This window comes from Protopterus annectens, chromosome 13.part0, assembly GCF_019279795.1.
Source record: "Protopterus annectens isolate FY-2018-M chromosome 13.part0, PAN1.0, whole genome shotgun sequence".
In the NCBI taxonomy this organism is placed as follows: domain Eukaryota; kingdom Metazoa; phylum Chordata; order Ceratodontiformes; family Protopteridae; genus Protopterus; species Protopterus annectens.
In genome coordinates this window covers 635,340,165-635,357,898 of record NC_056747.1, presented here as the reverse complement: position 1 = coordinate 635,357,898, position 17,734 = coordinate 635,340,165, and the positions used below count along the sequence as shown (strand labels likewise).

General features: G+C 40.4%; 1 protein-coding gene across 1 annotated transcript in view; it reads left to right on the top strand.

The window, feature by feature from the left end:
- ULK2 (unc-51 like autophagy activating kinase 2) overlaps positions 1 to 17,734 on the top strand; it is a 711,692-nt gene that overhangs the window by 613,386 nt on the left and 80,572 nt on the right. Inside the window, exons 24-26 of the mRNA XM_044054320.1 lie at positions 1,360 to 1,538; positions 9,365 to 9,483; positions 11,179 to 11,336. Coding sequence (XP_043910255.1) covers positions 1,360 to 1,538; positions 9,365 to 9,483; positions 11,179 to 11,336 — 456 coding nt within the window. The remainder of the gene's footprint in view (positions 1 to 1,359; positions 1,539 to 9,364; positions 9,484 to 11,178; positions 11,337 to 17,734) is intronic.

The following is a 17,734-nucleotide window of genomic DNA, read 5'->3' as shown; positions in this document are numbered from 1 at the left end:
AAGTACTGTGTGTGTACCTGTCATCCTCCCAATGTACATTACCCATCGGTGCGAGTGGTGAGGATTGAGGCTCCTTGATTACTGAGCTAGAGGTGGTGCGTCACACCTTGTAATGTTATTGTCTGATACAGGGTGCATATTTTGTCAATCTGCTGTCATGTTTATTATTTCATTGTTAACTTTTTTGTTTTAATGAAATTATGCTTGCAGTTCTTTATGGTGTGTAGGTGTTTTGTTGCTCCCTTCGGCATGTGTGTTTTGTCAGATGTCTCACCCAAAGCACTTTTGTCACTAGGATTATACTATAAAAGTGTCTCCTTTTGGAGCATACCCTACACTTTCAACTGCTTCATGAATTGGTCTCCTCAATTACATTTCCCTGTTTTCTGTTGTGAATGTTTTTGCTTTGATTTCCATCAGTATTTTTGTTTCCCCGCTTCCCTCCAACATTTTGTAAGCCACTGGGGCAGAAACAAACTGCGTCTTGAGTGACTGGTGCCATAATCATTGATGGGGCACTGTAATGGCAGTGCTTTGTCATGGTATTGGCTGTTTCTCTTGGAACGTAACTCATTCCCAGCCAGAGCTACATACCAACTTAAGTGTGAGGAATGATGAATATTTACAGAATTCTCATCAGTAATGACCATTTCTTAACCTTCTTTCCCAATTTTTAAATATCCTTTTGATATGTGGAGTGACGTCATTTGATTGCAGTCCATGGATTTTAGTCTGTTTGTAACTGTTCTTCAGGTTGTGAATTGCACATTTAGCTTAGGAGTTTAAGTTTAGTGATAAATATTTCAGCAGTTAAGAGTTTGAAATGGGCCCTCTCCAGATGCAATTGCTGGTACTGTTACTAATGTTATTGTGGGGAGGGGGTTATTGAGTCTTTCTTGCACTGAAATTGATATTCCTAACAAAATTGAACTAGAAAATTTGCATTTCTATGTTGTTTGTTAGCATCATCTCTACACCCAGATGAACAGTTCCGTGCTTTGGTTGTTCATTATTCTAGAACTTAAATTTGTTTGCAGGTATTCCTAAAAAGTCATTCCATTTTTGTGAGCCATGCTGGATTATAGTAATTGTCTGCATTTAAAAAATAAAGCACAAAGTGCACATAATGTGTATTATTATAATCTGTTGCCCATTGCCTTGCCAACTGCCATGTGATAGTTTACATAGTTTAACATACTAATGTGTTGTACAGATAGTTGGGGTAGCAGACTAGCATTAAAGACTGAAGGAGGAACTTGTTAACAGATGCAAAACCTTCTTTAAATTGTGTTTTGTTTTGTTGAGTAAAATTTGTGGAAGATTTTAATTTAATGCTGTTTACCCCCTCCAATAACACAGAGAGAACACACGGATACTTTACGTCACTTAAACATGATGCTGTCATTTACCGAGTGTGTCATGGACATCGTAACATCCAGAGGTGGAGTCTTGGAAATGGGTACTTCAGCAGTCTCCTTGTACCAGATTCAGGAGAGTGTAGTTGTGGATCAAATAAGCCAGCTCAGTAAAGAATGGGGGTAGGTAAAAACACAAATTCATGATTACTTACTTGCTTAGTCAGTTATGCATGTTTAAGCTTCTCTGCATCTGTGATATAACAAATTATCAGACAGTGTTGAAATTACTTTGAGCAACAGAATTAATGTTTAATAAAGCTGTTGATAGTCTATGAGTGGCATTACTTTGTCTCAATTAAATGAACTTGGTATGCAAATAAATGTATATAAAGTTGCATGTGAGAGCAGAAACAAGAAGATACCTAAAAATGATTACATTGACCATGGTAATCATGAAAGACTTGAAAAGCTTGAGAAAAATGTTGGTGCTCTGCACAAGGTGTAGTTATAAACACAATTAAAGGAAGTGTCCTGCATTTATCAGGTCTATAGAAGATGTAGCAAAACAAACACATTGCTAAAATGAGTGAACTATAAGAAACAAATGTACGGGTGAAAGTAATGCACGTGGAGGAACAAAACTATAAAAAATATGTAGTTATATGTGTGGTAATGGTTTAAAAAGGAGGAACAAAACCATAAAAATTATGTAGTTATGTGTGTGGTAATGGTTTAAAAAGTGAATACTATGCCAGAATGTGACCAGGGATTTTAAAACAAGAGAATCTATCAGCCTTCTGGTCAGAAAAACTCAATGTAAATGTTTAACATGTGCTGTTTTTTAAGCTGGACACACTGAAAAGTAATGTGTGCTCAAACATTTAGTGAAGCTTGACAGAGAGTAAATTAAAGCTTTCTGTGTACAAGTTGTGTACTCACTCAGATCACCAATTGTTGTGCTATAAGAATACAAACTACATTTATTTTCAGATAGTTTGATTAGAGTTGCCTTCTGTCATAGCTCTCAACCCTCCATCTCCAAAATGAGGAACACTAGCCCTCATAATGTGGAACAAATGGGCAAAATGTGGAACACATACTAATGGCTTACAAACAACTTCAACTAGGAAGGTCATAGAATGGTTAAAATATGCTGGTTTTACTTATAAATAAGATCTTTTACTGAATTAATATGGTTCATTTCTATTTACCATGGATTTCACTTAGAAAATTCCTAACACCGAATGTGTGTGATAGACCTTTTCAATGTGGAACTGCAAGGAAAGTGAACTTTTTAAGACCCCAAATGAGGTACATTCCTTGTAATGAGGTACTCTTGAGAGGTATGCCTTCTGTATTGGATTATTTCACTTAATAGTAGTTCAGCAAAGTGAAAAGAATTTGTGGTGTTCATGCTGATATGCTTGAAGATTATGAAGATTTATTTTCTAGTTTCAGCTGTTTGCCAGGAGTTCTTCATATCCACTTAAGTCCTGCAGGCTTACCAGTGATGTATTTCCCAAAAAAAAAAAAAAAAATTCCAGTAGCTTGAAGAGTAGAACTGAAAGGGAGTTGTGTACAATGGAGTGAACTTCCATGAATAGGAAAGAGATTGGTGGAGGTATGTGTAGCACAACTCTAACTTTTCCCTTATTTAGTGGCAAGCCCTCTGAAGTTAAAATATAGCCCATGCGTTTCCATAACAAAAGTTTGACAAAATTGTTATATGGCTGTTATAGGTCTGCAAGATCTTGATGAAGCTCTATAATGAAGAGGGAATATTATTCACTTCATGCATTAGAAGACATGATTTCTGCTGTCCATTTGCAGAGTATTTCTTTCTGTGCTTGATGATAGCCAGGTATTCTGGCAAATTAAACTGTTGAAGAGAGTTGTAAATGTTACTGATTTAATACACTTCTGTGAAGTAGCAATACCTAAAGTAATTCAGAAAGCTTTATGTTTTTTTCTTCTCCACTCCTGTACCTATGCTTTAAGCTCCGGCAGTCCTCTGCAGATGCCTCAGTGGAGAAGTATAAGGACTTTGTCACCCCTCCTTTCATCACTGACATTTTCCCTTATAGCCCTGCTGTGCTTGTAAGAGGATGCCTTCATCTCATCTCTGGTCTTCACCAGGGAGTTAAGGGAGTTAGAGACAAAGTATGTATTCCAGGATAAATTCCTGCAGCCTTTCACCTTTTGAGAGGTGACCAGACTCAATCTCATCATTCTTCACCTCCCCTGCTATCTTCTTCAATACCCAGACTGATAATTTAAGCCCTGGCCATATGGGTTTTAGCTGAGGCTCCCTTCCTGTATACCAGTGACGGACGAAATAAAGTGAGATCTGATGTTGTCAGTTTTCATTCTGTCCTCAACTGTTGGGTTTGGATCCAATCTTCAGATCCAACTTGGCCATTACTGAAGCTTTTGGCCACCAAAAAGCTTTTGAGCCCCTCTCGAATAGATGTGGTTAGCCTGAGCTCTCGAGATGGATGGACCCTCCCTCCTCGGATCTTCTCTCTGGATCTCTGAAATCTCTGCGTCTTGAGCCACATCATTCTACAGCACAGGGACAGCCAGCTCAAAGTCTCCAGGCCACCCAGCAGGGTTTTACAATCTCTTCTGATACTTCACCAGAGCATCCCACCAAGGAACTCCCTAGGAAAAGGAAGTGCAAGAAGAGGCACTTGGACTCCCCTCAGGAGTCAATCATAGGGGATACTGATTTCGATTAAGGAAAAGGGTCCCCAAGATCACTTCTTAAGACGTCTCATTTGGAGACATCCTGGAGAGTCTTTAGCAGAGAGGTGATTGGTCTTCTGATAACCCTCAACCAGAGGAATCAGTATTCCTGGATGCCTTTGGAGCTGGCCCGTCTACCTCCTGGGTTACTCCGCCCGCTGATGAGCTCATTGACATGATCTCTAGGCAGACATGCAAGGAGCCTTACTCAGTTGAGCCAGTACTCAAGAGACCAGATTGGATTCTGGCTCCACCAGTACGTAGAGAATTCTGGAGTAATGGGTTGCCTGTAGACGTGACACCCACCAAGAAGGAACCTGCTGAGCAGATTTACTCTGACCATACCCCTAACAAGAAGCCTAGGGTGTTGGACAGATTTGTGAAGCACCTGTATGCTTCAGTGACCTTTGCCTTTTGGCCACTGAACTACTTGGCTCACTGTACCAGACTGCAAAGGTACTTGATCAAGGAACTTTCAAAATTCCTTTCAGGGACCGTTACTGATGAGACTCAGTTTTCTGTGGACTCTCAGTTAACCCTTCAGTATCTATTTCAAATTCATCCATGTGACTTATCTCACATGCTACTGAAGGTACCTCAAGGACAGTGGGTACAGGCATTACTATTAGGAGACATGCCTGGATGCATTTGTATGATTCTGCAGAGCCTTTTAAGTCATTGTTTGTCAATGCTTATTTTGACAGTAGTTCATTGTTTGGCCCAAAAGTGAAGGACACACTCTCCAGGTGTGAAAAAGATGGAAAGATTCTTTCTGCAGTGGGTGTACATTTTTCGACCCCTCAAAGATTATTTTCTAGAAATCAACTAGGTGGCCAGAAATTGTGGTTCAGGAAGTCCCAGGGTCCTTCCCAAGATTCATGTGGCGACAGTTTCCCTAGGGGCAGAGAGGGGAACTCAAATGGACAATGATGCCCACACAGCAGAGGAAACCTGGAGAATCAGAGGTCCAGAGATGCTTTCTCTGATAGACCCTATCAGTGCTCCTAAAAGAAGGCCCAGTTGTCCCCCTCTGGAGGTAGTCTGGGAGTTGATTATCTCTGCACCAGAGAGCCTGGCTAGACATAACAAAAGCTACTTGGGTGCAGAGAATTATTTCCAGAGGTTATATAATTCTCTTTTCCCTAACACTTCCACCTGCATAAAAAATTCCCGATGTTCCACCCAGTCAGAGGAATGCAGCAGCACTAGAAATAACAGAGTCTTCCAAAAGTTCCCACCAGACCAATTAGAATCCGGAACGTACTCAAGATTTTTTTTAGTGCCAAAGAATACGGGACTGGAGACAGATTTTGTATCTTAACATCTTGAGCAAATCAGTTCAACACAGAGTTTTTAATGGTCATGGTTTAGTGCATTCTGCCCTTTTTGGGCAAGGATGACTGTATGTGCTTGATAAACCTTAAGAATGTGTACTATCACATAAAAATGAACAGACAATCCAGAAGGTATTTACACTTCCAGCTGGGAGCCAGTCATTATCAGTTCAGAGCACTGCCCTTTGGCCTCATCATAGTTCGCCAGGTATTCACCAAGTGCATGGCAGTGGTAGCAGCTCACTTGAGACTACAAGGATTCTGAGTATTTCCATACTTAGATGACTGGCTCATTACCGTCCCGACCAAGCATCTAGTGATAACAACAAAGGATCAGGTACTCCAGACATGTACTCATCTGGGAATAACCATAAATTACAAGTCTCAGTTACTACCAGTATTGCAATTCATAGGGGCAGTGTTCAGCATGGTATCAGTGTCAGCATCTCTTCCTCTCTCAAGAGTGCCGAACGTCAGATTCCAGATCAGGAAAATAATTCACAGTACCAAAATTTCAGCTTGATTAACTCTGCAAGCCTTGGGGTTAGTGTCAGTAGCTAGAATTTTAGTACCCCTAGCAAGATTTCATATGAGAATTCTTCAGTAGATATTAGCAACACAGTGGTCAATTCTTTATCAACATGTCAGAAAAAATAAGAATCACTCAGGGATGCAGGAGATAGCCTTTGGTGGTGGATTCACTCCGACCAACTTCTGCAAGGCCATCCTTTAATCCTCCCTCAGCCCAAGGCAATAGTGACCATGGATGCTTCCCAGATTGGGGGAGGACTACCCTGGGAAGACAGTCCAAGGCTATTGGTCCCCCTAAAAGGCCAGCATGCATATCAGTGTTCTGGAAATGACAGCAGTGCTCCTACCATTGCAGGCATTCCAAGACTTTCTCCCTTTCTGGACATTTGCAGTCCAGACAGACAGCATGTCAGTAGTTTGGTACATCAGCAAGCAAGGGAGAACCAGATCTTTACTCCTGTGTCGAGAAGCCCTCAGAGTGGGCAAGAGACGATTTCTTCCACTCGCTTTCTGATAGCAGTGCACATTCCAGGGAAGTCCAACATGATAGCAGACAAACTGAGCAGATCCATTCTACTACCTCACGAGTGGTCTCTCAACAGGAAAGTGACAGATACGATTTTCCATCAGTGGGACCAGCCTTGCTGCAGTCTTTTTGCATCTCCCCTAAACAACCAGTACAGCATCTAGTTTGCCCTGATCTATCCACTGGGGGACTCACCAAGGGATGCTGTACTCCACAATTGCCCTCCCGGTCTCCTTTATGCCTGTCCCCAACTATCCTAATTCCCAAATTCCTACAGAAAGCTGCCTGGTTGAAGAGCAAGGTTATCCTCATTGCACCTTACTGGCTTTGACAGATTTGGTTCCCCTTCCTTTGGGCTCATCTACTTTCCCAGCCTTGGACTCTGGATCTGATTCCAGACCTCCTGTCTCACCCCACAAGCATGATTCATCTGGCTGTCTCAAATCTCAAGCTAACAGCATGGTTTCTCCAATTCCTTTAATAGCCAGACAATCGATGCTCTCTTCCTTTCACTGTCACATTCTTTTATCTTCCCGTAAGGCTTCTACAAGAAAACTATACAGAAATAAGTGGAACATGCTTGTTTTTTGGGCACAACAGAAACACATTGACCCCTTTTCAGGTCCTGTACAAAGTGTTCTTGAATTTTTGGCACTGTTTTTAATGAGGGAGCTAGCTCTTCAACAGTTAGAGTTCAGTTAGCAGTAATCTCTAATTTTCATATTGGATTTCAGAATTCTTCCTTGGCTTCAACTAAGCTTTGTAAAGCCTTTTTGAGAGGTACCCTCCTACTGAGACCTCCTTATAAAGATTCTATTCCACCATGGGATTTAACTTTGGTGCTGCATGCCTTAATTTATTCTCTATTTGAACCAGTGGCTTAATGTGATCTTAAATTCCTGACTTGGAAAACTATCTTTCTAGTGGCCATTACCTCTGCTAGAAGAACTTCAGACATTGTCCTGTAAACCTCCTTGCTTGGTTTTTCATAAGGATATTATTTCATTACGTACCAATGCTTCTTTCCTTCCTAAGGTGGTGTCAGAATCCAATATGAACCAGTCCAGCTATTTACCAGTTTCCTTTACAAAATTTACAAAGGTGAACATTTGTTGCATGTATTCGATGTTTACAGACAGCTATGTTTTTATGTACATAGAACAAAAGAAATTAGGAAAATAATCACTTGTGTCCTTTGCAGATTCTAAATTGAGCAAATCAGTTTGCAAAGGCCACTTTAGCTAGATGGCTGATGGACTGTATATCATTTGTCTGCAACAAGTTAGGTTTAACCTTATCAAAACCTTTAAGAACCCATTTAACTAGGTCCATGGCAACTTCTTCAGTGTTTCTATCCAGGGCTTTCATGGACGATATATGTGCGGCTGCAATCTGGGCCTGTCTTCATACCTTTATTAATCATTACAAACTGGATCTGGTCTTGAGGGGAAGAGCAGCCTTTGGCTCAACTGTGCTCAGTAATATCTTTCCTTAGAGTCTACCTGGGAATTTAGGTAGCTGGGGACTCTCTTAACAGTTGAGGATAGAATGAAAATTGACAACATCAGATAAAGAAGTTATGTACTTACCATAACGTTCCATCTGTGTTGTCCATTTTCATTCTTTCTCAACTCTTCACCCACCAACCCCCAACCTTTTTCACAATGAATTTCTGGAAGAACGAGAGATTATAAGGACATCACTCTCCTCCTTGTTGAGCCACAGATATGGCTTTTCCTATTAGGATTCTTAAATTAGTTCTTTCTACTTTATGTAAAACAGCAAACACAATCTGAGGAATAGTAGGGGTTGGTGCATTATAGGTAAAGAAGGGATTCAAGAGCTTTTTGGTGGCCACGAGCTATAGTAATGGCTGAGTCCGATCTGAGGATCGGATCTGAACCCAACAGTTGAAGAATGAAAATGGGCAACACAGATGGAAGGTTATGTTAAGTACATATCCTCTTTCTCATGCACAGGTGATTGAGAGGCTTGCAGGTTTTGTTGCAGTTGTTAACATTGTTGTCAATGTACTGACATGCTGTATGTTCAGAGAAAAGCATACCAGAAGCCTGGTTTATTTACTGTTTAGACTAAGGACAAATGAGGGGTATGTTTAAAATTATAGTTCCAGAATTCTGTTGGAGATGCAAGTGCCATATTTTAACTTCAGGGGGCTTACCACCAAATTAAGGGAAGCCACTTCCATTACAGGATACATAAACACTTCTGGGGTTTTCTCATTTGATGTCTTTCACAGTTTATTCCAGATATTTCAGAAAAAGTGCCAGTAAAGAAGTTAGTACAACAAAATGTACTATGGTACTAGAATAAAAAACAAGAAAAGAGTTTGAATTGTTCAGATAAATGTGTCAACGTGATGTATTTGGATTTGAGTCAGTCCATCACAAGTAAATGCTAGCCAAAGAGGTGCTACTGGAATGATGTTGCAAGAAGATGAGCCAGTTCCTTATGGATCAAGAGCCTTTTATGATTGTTAGAAAATATATGCATACCTAAGAAGTTGTGTGTAACATATGGGTTGGTAAAATTAATTATACTACACATGTATTAGTATGTGCACACTTATGCAATGATATATATATATGTGTGTGTGCGTGTGTACATATATATATATATATATATATATGTATGTATATATATATATATATATATATATATGTACACACACACACTTCCCTGTTTTCTAAAAATTTCTAAAAGCACTGTTTATTCTTAATTTTCTTTCTGTGTGCTGCCATTTTTCATGAATATTTTTATTCTGAAAATGTGTGTCTATGTATTGATTTTTTTCCTTGGAAACGTAAAATCTTTATTTTTTTAAATTTCTGTTTGTTATGTGCTGTTAGCCAAGTGGAACATCTTGTACTGTACATGAAAGCTGCACAGTTATTAGCATCCTCTTTGCATCTTGCCAAAGCACAAATCAAAGCAGGGAACCTGAACCCATCCACTGCTGTTAAACAAGGTAAAGTGTTTTCACTTTTTGTCAGTTTGGCTTTATTAAATTAGAACATTGATATGTTATGCCACTGTTCATGTGTATATTCTACAGATTCTGTTTAATTCATTAATCCTGCTGTAAACTGATTGATAGTATTGAGGTAGTAAGAACCTACCTGTGGTTGTAGAGTCGCTGAAGTGCAGAAATAAGTTAAAAGTCAGACTGTAGTTTCAGAATGTTTCTTTAGCATTTAATTCAAGTTATAACTAGCTTTAACATAGTTTAAGCAGCAGTAATCTGGTAAATTTAAGATACAGAAAACCTAGACAGTGAATTAGGCTTTGTTGTCATGCAGAGAGAAAATGTAACATGTTATGAATGCATGTAAATATTGTGTGGGAAATGTAATTTTGACAGTGTCCCCTATCAGAATGGTCATGCTCAAAATTAAGTACTTTCTAAAGAGGCTGCTTATTTGCCATGAACAACAGTTTCTAAGCCCTCTTGGTGTTCACAAAAATAGTATGCACATGTGTACCAGCATCATGCATACTGTGTTCGGTATACCACCAGGAACATGGATTGTTCGTCCCCGGCAGCATACAACAGACTTGTCAGTATGCACAAGAGCATTTAGTTCTCTGATACATACTAGGAGCTGCTGCATTCAGGCTGGCAGACAGTGATGTGTACATTGACAATGCTACATAGCTCAGGGATGTCAGGCAGTTACTTACAGTGCAGTCTGCCTTAGCAAGTAGCTGTGTGTAGTTCCTTGGTAAGGCAGTCTGTACTGTAAATGACTGCCTTGCACTGCCACACTGTGGAACAACATCATGTCTGACTGTGATTCATAATAAAATCTGTCTTTAGGTATGAGGACAGACCAGGTGTCTGCAGTGCCAGCTGCCATTAATGGGAGCTTACCAGTATCAAAGTTTGGGGTGGGGCAAGGTAATATGTGATAGCAGGCTTGCCTGCAGCATAAGGAATTCTATTGCATTCAGTGGAGATTTTGTTTTTGTGCTAGTATGTTGCTCAGCACTGTCTGCTGAGTAACATATGAGCAATGGAAGGGGATTGCTGCACTCCAGAGCCTATTGGCATTAGTAGGTCACCTCAATAGCACCAGCTGGTACTCCCCTGGTACTGGGTCTTAGAATTGTGTAGATCTGGGCCATGTGGGTGATTTGTGTATGTACTCCATGTGTAGAGTATTGTGCTTGCACACTAGTGCAGAGCATCGTCTAATCTTTCTTAATTAGTTTACTGTGCACCAACATTTATGAATATTTTCCCAAGTGATTATTGAGAAATGTGAGACACTTCTTACTTCTCAAAAACTCAGACATACAATATTTTAGCTTCAACATGATATGTTGCGCACAGTAATGGTTAGCAACTGTGATAAATATATATTTTTTCTCTGTCGTCAGGATTATGATGTAATGTAGTGTTTACCCTCTCTTTTTTGCATAATGCATCTTGTGCTTCCATCTAGAAATGCCTTACTTTATCACACTTGTCTGACCACTGTTACAATCGTTTTATAACACTTTTCAAATCTGTAAAGCAAATGTATGCTAATACTTTAAAGTAGCATGTAATGAATGGTATATATTTCTGGCATTCACATTTAGCTTTGTTAGTAACATATGCAAGTAAGTGGCTTGGAAGTGAGGGTCTGCAGAAGATTGAAATCATTTTTGTACTTTGTAGTTGTCAAAATGCTGAATGACCGCTACAAGTTATGCATCGCCTTTTGTAAGCAGCTGACTGAAAAACTGAATCGCTTCTTCTCTGACAAGCAAAAATTTATTGATGAAATTAACAGTGTTACAGCTGAGAAACTGATTTATAACTACGCTGTGGAAATGGTAATTATTCATTTATTACTTACTGGTATAAGATTTTCTTAAGTTAGCAAATGCCAGGGGTTCTATATTGTTCCTTTTGTATGGTTTTGAACTGTTGCCATTGAGTCCTCAACCTGCATTTTTTTTTACTTTGTAATTAGGGATTTAACAGTTACTTGTTTTCCTGGCCCTTTCAGTAAAATTGCAGTGGTTCTTGGCAGACCTAGCACTTGGTTTGGACAATTAAGAGAACTGTGTTGTCAAAATGGATAGCTTGTACTCCCAGTTATGTAGGTAGATTTAGTGGATTCTTTAATGACTGTGAAGCAAGATTTTTTCTAAATAAAGGGTTCTAATCATGTTACTGGAGTGAAGCAGTTATCTGTATGAGCCTTTTTCAGTCCCAGACTAGGAGCACTGTCTTATTAAGTGATTTTCCCAGAGTCACACAGTAACGAAATGTAGGCTGAGGGATCAAACCTTGGACTACAGGAAGCAGCTTATTACCACTTCATAGCCTTAACCTTCTATACTAGCTGCCAGACGGGGGTCATGCTGTATTGAGAGAGATGGAAATAGTGATGGGTGGCTTTAAGAAATGGTAGTATTCACTGGCTGTCAGTTTTAGCTGCTGTTACTCAAAATCTCACTTGTGGTTCAGTCCCCATTCCTATGATGGGTGCGGGGACATTATTGCAAACAACCTGCTGAAAGAGAAAACAGTGTAAAAACAGGCATTTCTGTGGTAAAGAGAGAAAAAAATTAACATAGACCAGTATTGTTGGCAGTGAATACAGCTTATCCACTCTCCCAGTGAAAAAATGTAAGTAAATTCCTGATTCTGAAGGAGGTGTGGGTAGGTATGTTTTGGAGTAGTGGTGTTATTTCAACAAAACCAGATGTTCCATTTTTCCTCAGTGATTAGTGAATTGGGAATCACTTGCTTGATTGTGTTGGATCAAATCATGTGATTGTTTAAGACCACCGTGCACTTTTTTGGGGAGTTTCCAATGTTGTGTGACTGTGAAATTGCTAAACATAAGGTCGGGGGAACATAAAAGCTACCTTTCATTTAAAAAAAAAATGTTTTGATCTGTGCCATTGGGCACAGGCTATTTATTTTTTTAATTTTGATCAGTTTGGTTCACCAGAGTAATTTTACATAGTCTACATCTTAAACTTATATTAGTGTAACAAGTAAAACCTCATAATGGCAAGTGCTAATACACCGTCAGTAGCAATGCATATATTTCTTTTTTTTTTTCCACAGCCCTCCTTAACCATAAAGCCTCATCACTTGCCTCTCTGTTAACCAGTTCATTCCTGCAGAGACAAGAGAGCTGTGGCCTGTTCAGTCTCCAGAAGGAGTATTTTGAGACAGTTGAGAGGGGTGTTATCATCCATGAGGCAATCTAGGTTTTCCTTTTAAGCTGTAATAATTCCACTGCACTTTCCCAAAATTCAGCATTTAGTGGGTGTCGTTTAAGAGTCTGTCACTCACTTTTGTAAGTGATGTAACATCTCAGTACCACCTCACCTTGTACTTGAAGCCAGCACTCCAGTATGGTCACTTGTTTTCACCATGGGAAAGTGTGCCCCAGACACACACACACCACACCCTTCCCTAAAGAGAGGGGAGCTGAGAGCTTCACCTTCTTCCCTTCCCACTGCCAGTTACGTTGGGTGCCTGAGCCACTACTGGAACTCGAGATGCCTGAGCTGTAGTCAGAGCAGCCAGTACTGGAACACGAGATGCCTGAGCCATAGTCATGGCTTTAACCCTATGTGCAACAGTGCTTGTATTTCTGAGAGTGTTACTTCATATAAAGAGCTTTTTATTTCAAAATTGAGCATTCATAAAACATCAGCAAACCATTTGTAAGAGTTATAGTGAATAAAAGTGTGTGTGTGCGTGCTCGCTCACGCATGCGCATATCCTTTGACAGTTTATGTAGAACGTGTCACAGCTGTAAATTTGTAATTTTCTCAAGTTAAAGATTCAGGATTTTTTAATATAAATTAAGAGCTAGGATAGATGTACTAATTGTGATGAATTCCACAGTCCTAGTGCACTAATTGAGATGATTTTTTATTTTTTATGTACTCGTGTTGAATTTTTGAGTATCTTGGTATCTCATGGAAAAGATCTAGAAGGAGTGATATGGATAACTCATGATGGTAGCATGTCTTCAGTAGCAATGAGTAATATACATTCAGTATTAGAAGTGGCTTTAACTAGTAACATAGTTATATTTGATAACCTTTTCTCTCATCAGGTAAAGAACAATATTGTGGAGCCGCAGTGGCTCAAGTTACTGTACTACTGACTTAGGCCACTGGGAGGTGGAGAAAGTAAGGCCATCAGATTATCGGAAGGATGTAATTGCATACTTTTGATTTGTAGATGATATTTTGTTTTATGGTTGGTACAAAGCAAAAGTTAGAAGAGTTGCCTTTAGTATTAGTGATGAATTAGTCAACTTTTTACATATCACTGTCAGCACGACAGAGGATTGGGCTCATTGATTTATAGTAAAATATTCAAGAAGAGTGAGTGCTTGTATACCCTTGACATATTAAGAGAAATGTGAAATAGCAGTAATTGCATGTCAAGGTTGACCAAACTGAAGTAAGGGGAATAAGTAAAGAAGTCTTTAGAGAGGGACTGTTCTTGTGCATTTATAGATGAGGCACTGTAAGAAGTTAATAAGAGTAATGCTTCACTATATAGTCCCTATTTCTGTAGGAATAATAATGTGGAAAATAGCCAGGCTTCCCTACTTAATTTAGCTAATCTGGTAGCCTTTAAAGTGGCATTTTCTAGCCTTTAAAGTGGCATTTTCTAGGAATGTGTGTAACATAAGGAGTGTAATAGACAGTACCTAGTTTATACATACAGGGAATCAGGATTCACTTAATGTTATCGGCAAAGCTCCAAAATGTGTCTATAAGAAAGGCAGCAATACTAACTGTTGTACTGTATGGGTAGGATGTTTCAGCCAGCAAAGGTTATGTTCATAGGTAGCTACTAGGCATGTGGTCCAAGAGACCAATGGGAAGCCAAGCCCATTTCCAGTTTCCCCAAGGCACTGGCTGGCTAAGTAAAAAGTTCAAGCTCACATAGGCAAATAAAGGCTGAGGGAATCAAACTCTACAGAAAGCAGAAATAGATTCATACCTGTGTTTACCTAATGTAAATGTGTTAAGAAATCAATCATTTTTTGTCACACTGTTACAGATATATAGAATATGTATTTTAAGACTGTTCAGACTCTGTATCACTTATTTTGTAATATATGTGGCTAGTTGCTCATATGTGGTTACTTTACTGGGCGGTCTATTAGAAAGCTCCAGGACATAGTACATGATAATAACTATGTTATTAGAAAATGTAATATCTTGTATAAACATTCTGTACTTTGCCAAGAATTTAAAGTGTTTTCTGGATTTTTGGTATGCTGACTCCCACAGAGTGGAAACCACAATTATTAGAGACTTGGGTGTATCATTGACATGTTCAGTTAAATGCTAATAAACCACTTGACCAATTAAAAAAAAAAACAATTTGCATAAAGCCATGTTCTAGACTGAGTCCTGAATTCAGAAAGGTTACAGCAAGGTGTACACTTCTCAGTAAACTTCCCACATTCAGGGACAGCCCTTCCATGGTTCTTTTGCATGATGCCATGCAGAATCACAGTGGGCCATATCCTTGGCCATGCTACATGCTAATAAGGTAGTCTGAGGGAGGCATATGATAATTAGCTATGTGCTGTCCCTTGATTTATGTAGCTGAGTGATTCAGAGAATCTCTTGCTTGCGTGAGTTAGCCTGGCCTCTCACGGTAATGAACACTGCCAAAAGTCCATGTTCATTCATCGCGTTAGAGGTAAGTGCTGGGGAGTTTAGTGGGCTGAGCAGGTAGTGTTAGGGGGTGTACATTAGTGTATGGGAGGGGCTGCATGAGTGTGTGTGTGTTTGTGTGTGTGTGTGTGTGTGTGTGTGTGTGTGTGTGTGTGTGTGTGTGTGTGTGTGTGTATGTATGTATGTATGCATGTGTCTGCTGGAGAGGTAACAGTAGGGTGAGTAGTGAGGGGTGATGGGTGTGTGTGTGTGTGTGTGTGTGTGTGTTCATAGGTTCATACTAGGCTATCTGTCCTAGGGCATTTATAAGCCTAGCCAGAGTGTGTTTGGCTTTCGCCACCCATTTTAAATTAATTTTGTTATGCCCTTTTTCGAGGTTAGTATACTGTGCCTCTGTCTAGCAGTGACACAAAAGTGATACCCGGGGTAAACCTACGATCTCCCATCCACTCATCAAGATTCCTCTTGAAGAGAGTGAATGAGGGACTCTGCCTAACCTGGACTGGGATTTTATTCCAGAGTGAAGGGAGCCTCTGGGTTATGAATCTGTCCCTCCAGCATGTCCTATTTATTTCAGTGCTGAGGTTCAAGTCTCTCGAGCACGTAGCTCGATGGGATTTGGATTTTCTGACATGCAGCATGTCCATTAATTCCAGGTTGGACATGGCTTTATACGTCAGGCACAGATCGCCTCTGAGCAGGCGGTATACCACTGAGTAGAGCTGGAGTTTCTTTAACCGGGCAGCATATGGCATCTGTTTGAGCCCTTTGATCCTCTTGGTGAGGTACTTTTGGGGTCTTTCCAGTTGTTGCAGGTGTCTGGTAAGGTACATCCCAAAAGGGGCATTGTACTCAATTATGGGCCTGATGAGGGATGAGTAAAGAGGCACAATGACCTCCCCTGTAGATGTGAATCCCTTCATGATTAGGTGGGCTATATAAAATGTTTTTCTAACCACTTTGGCTACGTGGTTGTCAAATGAGAGATTGCTATCAACTTGGGTCCCCAGGTCCCTAATTACTTCTTCCGTTCTTAATGGATTACCACCTATGTGGTAGTTTGTGGGCACTTTGTTTTTGCCAAAGGGGATGACTATACACTTTTTGACGTTTAGCTTGAGGCCATGGCTCTGGCACCAGTTGTCTGTTTCTATGAGGCCCTTTTGTAGGATGCTTGTGTCAACTGGAGAGTCGATTATGGCACCCAGTTTGCAGTCATCTGCGAACTTGTTCAGCCACAGTCCTTCCGTGTTGGCCTGTACCTCCGAGAAATATATACAGAACAAGAGAGGTCCCAGGACTGAGCCTTGTGGGACGCCACTTGTAACTGGTTTGGAGTCTGACATGGCTCCAGCAATTCTAACCATGTGGGTTCTGTCCTTGAGCAAGTTTGCAACCCATCTAGTGACATAGGGGTTTATATTTAAGCTGGTGAGCTTATCTATAATGCCAAGTGGGGTATTGTATCGAAGGCTTTTGCGAGGTCCAGGTAGGCTGTGTGGACCACCTTCCCCTCGTCAATGGCCTTGGTGACTGTTTCAAAGAAATCGACCAGGTTTAAGAGGCAGGATCTGCCCTTAACAAAGCCGAACTGGGTAGGATCCAGTGTCTGTAGGTCCCCAATATCTTTATTTATGAGGTCCATGATGATCCTTTCCATAGCTTTGCAGACCAAACTAGTCAGGCTTATGGGGCGATAGTTTCCAGGATCCGTTGAGGCACCACCTTGTGGTGTGTGTGTGTGTGTGTGTGTGTGTGTGTGTGTGTAATGAATTCGTAAATGAGTGTGGGTGGCTTGAGTGGCTGACATACTTTCACACACACACACACCCAAGACTAATGAACAAAGCATGCAGCATTGGGTCAGGAGAACAGTAACCATCAGGGGGGTTATCTTTGAAGATGTGGGATGGGGGGACACTAACCACCAAGGATTACACTGTAATTATGTGCCTTAATGGCAGACTGGGTAGGGCAACACTAGATACAAGAGGTACTCTATATTGCAAGCCTTGAGGACACTGTAAAACAAAAAAGCTGAACAGGGAACCACTAGCCACCAGGACTAACTCTTTAGCTACATGCCTCTAATTGCTCTTAGAAGTTTAGAGAATGCTAGCCACCAGGGCTAACACTTTAGACATCATGCCTTCATGACACACATGGGGTGGACACTAGACACCAGAGAGAACTCTTGCAGATGTTACCTTAAGGCTACTTACACGTAATGTTGTTTGGGTGACACTAGACACCAGTGATATGCTATATAATGTGCCGTAAAGACAAATAATTAAAAAAAAAAGTAAGTGGAGCAGAAAACTACCAGATGCCAAGGGCATTATAAATGGCATACCTTACAGCCACTGAAGGAAATTCCAAACTTGTACTGCCACCCAATACATTAGAGGGTGTTCTTCGTGCTTCATTGTTGCAGTACTGACTTATGGGATTTTCTGCTTCAGAAGCCCTTGGTTAGCCCAACTACCAGATTAAAAAAAACTCTCTCCTTCCTTTGCTGGTGATGCCCTACCCTGACGTCAGGACGGTTGGGTATA